Genomic DNA, 12,500 nt, shown 5'->3' on the forward strand with positions numbered 1-12,500 from the left:
GGAACTATAGTGGCCCTCTGGAGTGAGTGTGGAACTATAGTGGCCCTCTGGAGTCCGTGTGGAACTATAGTGGCCCTCTGGAGTCCGTGTGGAACTATAGTGGCCCTCTGGAGTCCGTGTGGAACTATAGTGGCCCTCTGGAGTGAGTGTGGAACTATATTAGTGGCCCTCTGGAGTGAGGGTGGAACTATAGTGGCCCTCTGGAGTGAGTGTGCGGAACTATAGTGGCCCTCTGGAGTGAGTGTGGAACTATAGTGGGCCTCTGGAGTGAGTGTGGAACTATAGTGGCCCTCTGGAGTGAGTGTGGAACTATAGTGGCCCTCTGGAGTGAGTGTGGAACTATAGTGGCCCTCTGGAGTGAGTGTGGAACTATAGTGGCCCTCTGGAGTCCGTGTGGAACTATAGTGGCCCTCTGGAGTCCGTGTGGAACTATAGTGGCCCTCTGGAGTGAGTGTGGAACTATAGTGGCCCTCTGGAGTGAGTGTGGAACTATAGTGGCCCTCTGGAGTGAGTGTGCGGAACTATAGTGGCCCTCTGGAGTGAGTGTGGAACTATAGTGGCCCTCTGGAGTGAGTGTGGAACTATAGTGGCCCTCTGGAGTGAGTGTGGAACTATAGTGGCCCTCTGGAGTGAGTGTGGAACTATAGTGGCCCTCTGGAGTGAGTGTGGAACTATATTAGTGGCCCTCTGGAGTGAGGGTGGAACTATAGTGGCCCTCTGGAGTGAGTGTGGAACTATAGTGGCCCTCTGGAGTGAGTGTGGAACTATAGTGGCCCTCTGGAGTGAGTGTGGAACTATAGTGGCCCTCTGGAGTGAGTGTGGAACTATAGTGGCCCTCTGGAGTGAGTGTGGAACTATAGTGGCCCTCTGGAGTGAGTGTGGAACTATAGTGGCCCTCTGGAGTGAGTGTGGAACTATAGTGGGCCTCTGGAGTGAGTGTGTAACTATAATGGCCCTCTGGAGTGAGTGTGGAACTATAGTGGCCCTCTGGAGTGAGTGTGGAACTATAGTGGCCCTCTGGAGTGAGTGTGGAACTATAGTGGCCCTCTGGAGTGAGTGTGGAACTCTCCATTTATTTTACAGCATAATGTGTGTGACTGAGGGCTGGCTGTGTTGTATACAGACGTCTGCTGAGCAGAATATACAATCGTGATTTAATGCTTCCGTCATGCTGTTTTCATTAAAATAAAAACGTCTCTCTGTGTTTCCTGCCTTACTTTTCACCGTCTGAGTTTTATTTTCCGTACGACTCGTGCGTGCGTCCTCATCTCAACTTTCCTGCATTTCTCTCTCTCTCTCTCTCTCTCTCTGTCTCTCTCTCTCTCCTTCCATGCATGTCTCCTCCTCCTGTTCTCTTCTCCTTTTCCCTTCACAACCCTTCATAAACCCTTTCTATGCCCCTCCTTGTTCTCCAACTATTCCATCCATATTCTGTCCGTCTCTCTCTGCCTCTTTAAACCCTTTATAGTCTTTACACCATCGGATTATCCTTATATCAAGGTTCAAGGTTGTACTTTATATATTATATTTATGGACGTATTCCTCCATATCTCTCCTACCTCCCTCCCACCATGTCTCTCTCTCACAGACAGGAATGGAATACAGACAGTTTGCAGCGTGACATATTTCTGCTTCATGCTCTGTCGTCCGGTGTTTGCCGAGCATTCACCGTCTCTGCACACTGTCAACAACACCGCAGCCGATGCTCCAAAGAAGTATACAGGTCAATTACAATCCGTTATTATGAATTAACCACATTAGGCACTTCTTAATAATGAAAATAGCAACGCGTCGTGGTTTTTGTTTTTTGAAAACCTCTTGAACTCACAACCAGTTCCCAGCCTAGACAGTCTGGGAAACACTTCTCTTCTTACTCCAGGGTGGGCAGCATTTATTTTTGAATTGAAACTTGAAACAATTAAGTGCTGAATTATGTCATACTGTAACTGTATGAATCTGGTAGACGTGCCAGACCATGCAGCCTACTTAAAAGAAAAATAAATGTACAACTGTAATGTTGTGTATACTCTCTGAAGATTGCTTACATGAAACCATTCAATGCCTTAGCAACCTTTAAATAAGAATTATACATCTGTACCTAAAACAATATATATATATATATATATTTCAAAAAGGGCACTTTGATGTCCAGATGGAAAAAAAAGGGCAGGTGCTATATATACAGTATAGCACCACGTACTGTTTATCTGTGCACGCCCTGAATAATGTTAACCCATTCTGGGCAGGAACCCCTTTTGGTGTTAGCATCATGCTATGCTTTAGCTATTGAAGAATGGCAGATCTACAAGCTCATAGCGCGCCACCGAGTGGCGCGCTACGAGCTTGTAGGTCTGCTATTTTCGAAAAATCGAAGAACGACTGACATAGAAACATCAGAAAACTGTCAGGATGTATAGAAGACATTTTTAGAATCTGATCTCAGGTCAGAATGGGTTAAATAGTGTACACATACAGTACATGATACCAAGAAGAACATTATGGATAAGAAAATGGAGGAAAAGTGGACTAGAGCCTACGACCTTATACACTTTACTATACACCTTATAATACTCCGCCTACAGGTGTGTGTAGTAACAGGCTGTGCCACCAGGGGGCACCAGTGATGAAAGCCAATGTGACATGTGCATTAGTGTCCGCTGAAACTCCCCATGGTGTCTGCTATGCTGACACTATGGATGCGTTTGTCTGTCCATTTGGCGTGAGTGTGTGTGTGTGTGTGTGTGTGTGTGTGTGTGTGTGTGTGTGCGTGCGAGTGCGTGTGCGTGCGTGTGCGTGTGTGTGTGTGTGTGTGTCTGGGACAAAAGTACACGTACACGTGTGTCCACACGTCACTGTGCATGAGCATCACTGCATGAGTCCTTATAGGTGTCCTTGGTGATCAGATGTGTGTGTGTGTGTGTGTGTGTGTGTGTGTGTGTGTGTGTGTGTGTGTGTGTGTGTGTGTGTGTGTGTGTGTGTGTGTGTGTGTGTGTGTGTGTGTGCGTGTGTGTGCGTGCGTGCGTGCTGTTGCTAATGCTGACCAGACATACTGTCAGTCAGAAGAGATATGTCACAAGATGGAGATATGTCACAAGATGGAGATATGTCACGTGTGGTGGATGTGCTGGATAAAAAGAACATTTGGTGTGTGGAATGTTTCGAGCTTGTGTGCACGCAAATAAATACAGAACAGAAAACAAATGCTATATACAAACAAAGTTATACAAACAGGTAGCCAAAAAAATGCAAACTGGCTGAATGGTAGCTTAAGGTATTAGCATTATGTTATATGATTTAGCTATTGAAAAATAGCAGATCTACAAGCTCATAGCGCGCCACCGAGTGGCGTTCTACGAGCTTGTAGGTCTGTTATTTTAGAAAAATCGAAGAACCTCTGACCACTAGAAACATAGCTTTTTCAGAAAACTGTCAGGATGTATAGAAGACATTTTTTTATAATCTGATCTCAGGTCAAAATGGGTTAAATTCCATTTATTTTTTACTTTGTAGGAGAAAATATGGAAATCTCTGCAGGTCACTTGTATTTTTCCACAGAAATATAGACATATGTGGCCAGATTTGACCATCTTGTCGCCTCCAGCTTATCACCAGAGGAGGAAAAACTGCATTTATTTTCATCCAAAATGATTTAACCCATTTTTGGACGGGAACCCCTTTTGGTGCTTCAAGCATCATGTCATGCTTTAGCTATTGAAAAATAGCAGATCTACAAGCTCGTAGCGCGCCACCGAGTGGCGCGCTACGAGCTTGTAGATCTGCTATTTTTGTAGGTCTGATATTTTAGAAAAATCATTAAAATGTGGCGCAAGTCATTGAATATATATTTCAGAGCGAACATTTTTAACTAAAATATTGGCTTCTTGGGGGGGGGGGGGGGGGGTCCCTGGGACTACATATTTTGAGATGGGGGGTCCGTGGTCCGTGGTTTTTCAGAAAAATGTTAGGATTTAGAAGCATTTTTTTTTTAATCGACCCCAGTCCAAAATGGGTTAATATAGCACAGGCAGACTCTGCACATAATATACTCTACACATCCAACTGGAGCACCTCAGTTGAATCTGGTCACATATATCCATTGACTATACTGTTATTAGCATGATGAAGAAGAACAGTGCTCACAGGTCAATAACCCATTCTGAACGGGAACCCATTTTGGTGTTAGCATCATGCCGTGCTTTAGCTGTTTAAAAATAGCAGATCTACAAGCTCATATCGCGCCACCGAGTGGCGCGATACGAGCTTGTAGGTCTGCTATTTTTGAAAAATCGAAGAACGACTGACATTTTTAGAATCTGATCTCAGGTCAGAATGCGTTAATCAGACCAGTGTGTGTCCAGTGGAAACCTCGTATGAATCTGATCCCAGGTCAGAATGGGATAACTTCCGTCCCCATTTATGACGGGCGCTTTGAACCAGATTGACGAACACACACGATAACAGTCACAGTGCTTTTGAGGCTAAGATGGCGCTAATGTATGCCATGATATGTTCAATATTATGTGATTCAAAAGGCTAAATGCTATTATGTTATGTAACTCTGGTGCTCTCAATCATTACATGCTGTTATGTGTTATCCTGCATGGATGGGGTTGAAAGCACCAGTGTGTATAAAATGTTGTAAAAAAAAGGATAAAATGTTTTACTTGAGTAAAAGTATCAATACTGCAATAATGTAGAAATACTCTGTTACGTAAAAGTGCCAAATTCAAAATGAGTACCAAAAGTAGAAAGTACTCATAGTGCAGAATTTCCATTTCAAGTTTTGAAATGTATACAAATATTTTGAAAATAGCCGATCTACAAGCATCGCGATTTTTCGAACGGCCGAATTGTATATAGGGGCTGAAGTGGTTAATGTATGTATTGTAATATTAACCCATTCTGAACGGGAACCCATTTTGGTGTTAGCATCATGTCGTGCTTTAGCTATTGAAAAATAGGAGATCTACAAGCTCATAGCGCGCCACCGAGTGGCGCGCTACAAGCTTGTAGGTCTGCTATTTTTTGAAAAAGATCGAAGAACGACTGACATTTTTAGAATCTGATCTCAGGTCAGAATGGGTTAATCAGACCAGTGTGTGTCCAGTGGAAACCTCGTATGAATCTGATCTCAGGTCAGTATGGGTTAATCAAAATCTACAAAGTAATGTTGCAATTGCCTATACCGTTGTCAATACTGGACCGCGTATATGAACTTGCAGTAGGTTTATGTAAAAAAATAAAAGCTATTGTCAAGTCTATGTAGGCTAAATGGATTCATGTACGGTGCTTAGCAATAGATATTCAGAGGAATGTCGGTGTTACCCTGAGTCCACAAGTTGCCCTTGAGCAAAGCACCTGTATGGCAGTAGATCACACAGGCTGTGCAGGTAGACCACATGACATGGCCCCTAAAAATATACAATTTAAATAAGTAATAAAGTGTTTTTGGCATCTGCCACTTGAATTAAGGTCACTGCACTTGATTGATTGACATCAAAAAGGGCAGCTCAAACCCACAATGCAACAGGCCTAGACCATGTTTTCAAAAGTGTTTCGCACAAACATCAGTATTACAAAAAAAGAAGAAAATAAAAAAACTATTTTCAGCAATGGAATAATATATATATATATTTGGTGGCTATAGATCTGGTTGAGCTGGTCATTTTTAAAGTATAGCTCTCAAGTCTAAAAAGTGTGGGCACCCCTGATTTATGGAATAAACCACATTCTGGGGAGAACATTCTGCAAAAATGTGTCATTCTTAACACATCTAGTACAGGAACTGCATCAAAAAAGAAGCTCCGGGGTGCCAGAGTTGTCTGATCGCTTTTACTTTGAAAGCCATGAACCGGAAACACTTTCCTAAAAAAAGTTGACTTTACAAAGAGACCTCAGATCTCCGATCATCTTAATATTTTTTTTACGCTCCAAAAAACGTTCATATTTTGCGGGAGAGACGGATGAGGAGCAGAAATTAAGCGCCAGCATATCGATCCATTCATCACCGCGGAGAGCGCCCTGGATTAGGAGATACGAGTCATTCTTTCCGCCGCGCTAACATGGGAGTCAATGACAAGCTAATAGTTGCACTGAGCGTTAGCATACGGCAAGCGAAAAGCGAAATGCCAAAAAAAAAAAAATGAAAAATTCTGAATATTCTTATCTCGCCCCGCGTCGCTGGGACGTAGCTAGGACGTCCACAGACCTAGGCACCAATATTTCGTGATCCTTATGACGTTTCCAGACGTCCTATGTATAGAATCTGTTAATAGATCAGCGACTGTCGCCCAAAGAGATTTGTGACGAGGTAAAAAAAGGAGGGGATCAAGTTGAAAGCCTTGAGGGGCTCCGTTCAATGATATATTAATAATATATATTAATTATTAATTATCATATTCGTTCAATGATGGCGTTTCAGTGATAATATAATATATATATTATATATATTATATAATATAATATATAGAGCAGAACAACTGGTCAAGGTCAGAAGGCTGTGGTGGCAACAGTACTGCTTTTGTGTTGTGAACGTATGCGACTTCATAGAGGTATAGAACCTAGTCCTGCTGATATTGTGTGTGTGTGTGTGTGTGTGTGTGTGTGTGCGTGTGTGTGTGTGTGTGTGTGCGTGTGTGTGTGTGCTGTGTGTGTTGTGTGTTGTGCGTCTACCAGGGGGGCAGTCAGCCAGATATTTCGTGAAGCCTCATTTGAAATCGGTAGTTCATATAATGGCCTGTTGTGGCGCTGGACTGGACCCAAAAAGCCCCATAGCTCCATAGAGGCCCATGTATTTTGGCCCAACTTCACCTAGACTGTATTACCTTAATAAACATGGTCATGAATACTTTCTTCTTCCAGTCACTAGTTTAAAGTCTCATTTCTAATGTCATAATATTCTTTTTGGAAAATGATGGTCCCATTAATTAAAAAAATGACCATAAAGAAAAAAAAACATCGCGTATGTTCTGAGGGGCGTGGCTACCGTTACAGTCTATGATCAGGATTCCCCTCCCACTCGAGTCAAAATAAAAACCAACGGAGAAGAAGGGGGGAAGTCCCGCCTCGTTGTCTGGGCAGCCAATGGCCAGCTGGTCCAAAACGGAGCCAGCCAATGGCCAGCTGGTACCAAACGGATCTAGAAAGATGGCGACTTACAGTGCAGGAATAACAGGCTTCATTTTACGTCCATATTAGACCCGGCGAACGCTTTGTCCATATTTTTTACAGTCTATGGCGTCTACTCACCCACAGCTTTGAGTGAGGTGTACTTGTTGAAGCCGATGCCCAGGTTGTTGTGAGGGTGAGACAGAGCCATGGCCGGCCCCAGCGGAGAGAGAGCAGCGTTGTTTAGATGGTTATGATCTGAGAGAGAGAGAGAGAGAGAGAGAGAGAAAATGAGTCTTCGATAGAGTAGCCTCGGAAACCCAGAAATTTTTATTAGTGGGGGCAGCGGTGGCCGAACGGTTTGCGGAGCAGTCTTGATATCGGAAGGTCGCTAGTTCGTATCCCCGGACCGGCACGTTCAAATTACCACCGCTGAAGTGCCCTTGGACAAGGCATTGAACCCCTACCATGAAATGTTCTATGAGCAGGGCCTGGCTGTAAGCAAGTTCTTGAGCTTAGTCCAGTTACCCTGGGTAAACATGGTACCTTTCCTTTCCTTAGTCCAGTTTACCCTGGGTAAACATAGTACCTTTCCTTTCCTTAGTCCAGTTACCCTGGGTAAACATAGTACCTTTCCTTTCCTTAGTCCAGTTACCCTGGGTAAACATGGTACCTTTCCTTTCCTTAGTCCAGTTACCCTGGGTAAACATAGTACCTTTCCTTTCCTTAGTCCAGTTACCCTGGGTAAACATGGTACCTTTCCTTTCCTTAGTCCAGTTACCCTGGGTAAACATAGTACCTTTCCTTTCCTTAGTCCAGTTACCCTGGGTAAACATAGTACCTTTCCTTTCCTTAGTCCAGTTACCCTGGGTAAACATAGTACCTTTCCTTTCCTTAGTCCAGTTACCCTGGGTAAACATAGTACCTTTCCTTTCCTTAGTCCAGTTACCCTGGGTAAACATAGTACCTTTCCTTTCCTTAGTCCAGTTACCCTGGGTAAACATAGTACCTTTCCTTTCCTTAGTCCAGTTACCCTGGGTAAACATAGTACCTTTCCTTTCCTTAGTCCAGTTACCCTGGGTAAACATAGTACCTTTCCTTTCCTTAGTCCAGTTACCCTGGGTAAACATAGTACCTTTCCTTTCCTTAGTCCAGTTACCCTGGGTAAACATAGTACCTTTCCTTTCCTTAGTCCAGTTACCCTGGGTAAACATAGTACCTTTCCTTTCCTTAGTCCACCCTGGGTAAACATAGTACCTTTCCTTTCCTTAGTCCAGTTACCCTGGGTAAACATAGTACCTTTCCTTTCCTTAGTCCAGTTTACCCTGGGTAAACATAGTACCTTTCCTTTCCTTAGTCCAGTTACCCTGGATAAAACATAGTACCTTTCCTTTCCTTAGTCCAGTTACCCTGGGTAAACATAGTACCTTTCCTTTCCTTAGTCCAGTTACCCTGGGTAAACATAGTACCTTTCCTTTCCTTAGTCCAGTTACCCTGGGTAAAACATAGTACCTTTCCTTTCCTAGTCCAGTTACCCTGGGTAAACATAGTACCTTTCCTTTCCTTAGTCCAGTTACCCTGGGTAAACTCATAGTACCTTTCCTTTCCTTAGTCCAGTTACCCTGGGTAAACATAGAGTACCTTTCCTTTCCTTAGTCCAGTTACCCTGGGTAAACATAGTACCTTTCCTTTCCTTAGTCCAGTTACCCTGGGTAAACATAGTACCTTTCCTTTCCTTAGTCCAGTTACCCTGGGTAAACATAGTACCTTCTTTCCTTAGTCCAGTTACCCTGGGTAAACATAGTACCTTCCTTCCTTCCAGGGAGGAAAAAAGTCTGGGGCAAGTCCACATACAGTAACGCAAACGTCACTCAGAAGCTTAGCTGTTCACCGTTCAACGTAACGAAATTGTGAAATTGCTATAGCTATTGCTAGCTAGAAATCTAGTGGCTATAGCTATGGTTTGGAAGGTGTTATGCTTATAACCGCAACTGTGCCTTTTAGTCTTTTATATTTTCTAAATGTCATTTTTAACTGACATCCCTAGGGGGTCTTTGATAGATATGCATCATTATTTTAAAAAGGAAATGTCTCTGCTTCCCACCCTTTAAAAAGAGTGGTGCTGCCAGCATCAAAGGGACTCCATAGCACAAGACAGAGGGGCGATCCGAGCACTCAAAATCAGTTTAAAAAGAAAGAGAGGGCGGATATGAAATCAGGGGACTTTATTAAAGTTAAAATGCCAAGATGTTTCGACTCGTTATAGAGTCTTCATCAGCCCATTCATGCCCTAATGAAGACTCTAAGGAGTCGTTTTAACTTTAATATCCTCGCCCTCTCCTCATTTTTAACTTCTTATAATGCTCGGATCACCCCCTCTTTCTTGCTTATACAGTAACACAACGCTTGATGGGATTACGTAGTGTAGTCCTGCTGTACACGAGGCATGCAAGGTGCACAGTATTATTGTGCAAATCTCCACCACAAACTATGGTTCTGTACTAGTCTACTGTGCTGTACTGTACTAGTCTAGGCCCAAAACATTGTCCTCACATGCCGTAGGCTCTACGGCATGTGAGGACAATGTCTTGGGCTTGTGCGTGCATAATGAAAAAGCACAGGGCGACGGGGGAACGGATTAAAAAAAAGGTCTGTTTAATTATTACAGTGCCAGTCACACAGGCTGCATTGGGGACACGTCTCAGTAGACATCTGCATGGACACCGTCGTGAAGCTCAGCTGTGATCATGTAGGCCCAGCATTCACCTAACATGGCCCAGCATTCACCTAACATGGCCCAGCATTCACCTAACATGGCCCAGCATTCACCTAACATGGCCCAGCATTCACCTAACACGGCCCAGCATTCACCTAACATGGCCCAGCATTCACCTAACACGACCCAGCATTCACCTAACACGGCCCAGCATTCACCTAACATGACCCAGCATTCACCTAACATGGCCCAGCATTCACCTAACATGGCCCAGCATTCACCTAACATGGCCCAGCATTCACCTAACATGGCCCAGCATTCACCTAACATGGCACAGCATTCACCTAACATGGCCCAGCATTCACCTAACACGACCCAGCATTCACCTAACACGGCCCAGCATTCACCTAATACGACCCAGCATTCACCTAACATGGCCCAGCATTCACCTAACATGGCCCAGCATTCACCTAACATGGCCCAGCATTCACCTAACATGGCCCAGCATTCACCTAACACGGCCCAGCATTCACCTAACATGGCCCAGCATTCACCTAACATGGCCCAGCATTCACCTAACACGGCCCAGCATTCACCTAACATGGCCCAGCATTCACCTAACATGGCCCAGCATTCACCTAACATGACCCAGCATTCACCTAACACGGCCCAGCATTCACCTAACATGGCCCAGCATTCACCTAACATGGCCCAGCATTCACCTAACATGGCCCAGCATTCACCTAACATGGCCCAGCATTCACCTAACATGGCCCAGCATTCACCTAACACGGCCCAGCATTCACCTAACACGGCCCAGCATTCATCTAACATGGCCCAGCATTCACCTAACATGACCCAGCATTCATCTAACACGGCCCAGCATTCACCTAACATGGCCCAGCATTCACCTAACATGACCCAGCATTCACCTAACACGGCCCAGCATTCACCTAACATGACCCAGCATTCACCTAACACGGCCCAGCATTCACCTAACATGACCCAGCATTCACCTAACATGGCCCAGCATTCACCTAACATGGCCCAGCATTCACCTAACATGGCCCAGCATTCACCTAACACGGCTCGGGCATTTAGCTTGGTTCATAGTTTTGCTGCATGATGGCATCGGGTGCCGAAAGTAGCAGACATGCAGGCTGATATTTAGGCGTGTGTGTTTTAGTAGCAGACATGCAGGCTGATATTTAGGCGTGTGTTTTTAAGTAGCAGACATGCAGGCTGATATTTAGGCGTGTGTGTTTAAGTAGCAGACATGCAGGCTGATATTTAGGCGTGTGTGTTTAAGTAGCAGACATGCAGGCTGATATTTAGGTGTGTGTTTAAGTAGCAGACATGCAGGCTGATATTTAGGTGTGTGTTTTAGTAGCAGACATGCAGGCTGATATTTAGGTGTGTGTTTTAGTAGCAGACATGCAGGCTGATATTTAGGTGTGTGTTTTAGTAGCAGACATGCAGGCTGGTATTTAGGTGTGTGTTTTAGTAGCAGACATGCAGGCTGATATTTAGGTGTGTGTTTTAGTAGCAGACATGCAGGCTGATATTTAGGTGTGTGTTTTAGTAGCAGACATGCAGGCTGATATTTAGGCGTGTGTGTTTAAGTAGCAGACATGCAGGCTGGTATTTAGGCGTGTGTGTTTTAGTAGCAGACATGCAGGCTGGTATTTAGGCGTGTGTGTTTAAGTAGCAGACATGCAGGCTGATATTTAGGCGCGTGTGTTTAAGTAGCAGACATGCAGGCTGATATTTAGGCGCGTGTGTTTAAGTAGCAGACATGCAGGCTGATATTTAGGTGTGTGTGTTTTAGTAGCAGACATGCAGGCTGATATTTAGGCGTGTGTTTTAGTAGCAGACATGCAGGCTGATATTTAGGCGTGTGTGTTTTAGTAGCAGACATGCAGGCTGATATTTAGGCGTGTGTGTTTTAGTAGCAGACATGCAGGCTGATATTTAGGCGTGTGTGTTTTAGTAGCAGACATGCAGGCTGATATTTAGGCGTGTGTGTTTAAGTAGCAGACATGCAGGCTGATATTTAGGCGTGTGGGTTTGTTCACCGTTGCAGTGAAGGGAAAAAATAACTAAAACATTTGAGCAAAGCTTTTACCACAAAGTGTGCAAGTAAAGTGCTTCCCCTGTATGGGTCCCCGTGAGCTTTTCCCACAGCAGATATTGACAAGCCTTTGCTACAAAACTGTACAATGAATCTATTATACTATATACACCAGCATATTTTAAAGCTTTTGCCTTTTACCACAAACTGTACAAGTAAAAGGCTTTCCCCGGCATGGGTCCTCGTGTGCATGCTTTCCCTAGATTATCACGTACGGTAAGCTACAGTATGTTTGATAAGGCATTTCATCATTCAGGCTCTATGCACACAGACCCCATTTTGGGCGAGAACCCCTTTTGGTGTTAGCATTATGTTATGCTTTAGCTATAGAAAAATAGCAGATCTACAAGCTCATAGCGCGCCACCGAGTGGCGCGCTACGAGCTTGTAGGTCTGATATTTTTGAAAAATCGAAGAACGACTGACATAGAAACATAGCTTTTTCAGAAAACTGTCAGCATGTAGAATCTGATCTCAGGTCAAAATGGGTTAACAGGTGTTAGAGATGCTACTAATTAACTCTCTGTTCCATTTAGTGGGTTCCATC

At 44.1% G+C, this 12,500-nt stretch overlaps 1 protein-coding gene across 1 annotated transcript in view; it reads right to left on the reverse strand.

Moving 5' to 3' along the window:
* The window catches only part of LOC310868710 (protein shisa-9-like), a gene marked incomplete at both ends in the record, with an annotated part of 228,195 nt that overhangs the window by 33,830 nt on the left and 181,865 nt on the right, over positions 1–12,500 (reverse strand). The window contains one exon of the mRNA XM_083779166.1: positions 7,249–7,365. Within this exon, the coding sequence (XP_083635292.1) occupies positions 7,249–7,365 (117 nt within the window). The remainder of the gene's footprint in view (positions 1–7,248; positions 7,366–12,500) is intronic.

Source organism: Protomyctophum parallelum (assembly GCF_964188405.1).
Source record: "Protomyctophum parallelum genome assembly, chromosome: 13".
Taxonomy (NCBI): Eukaryota; Metazoa; Chordata; class Actinopteri; order Myctophiformes; family Myctophidae; genus Protomyctophum; species Protomyctophum parallelum.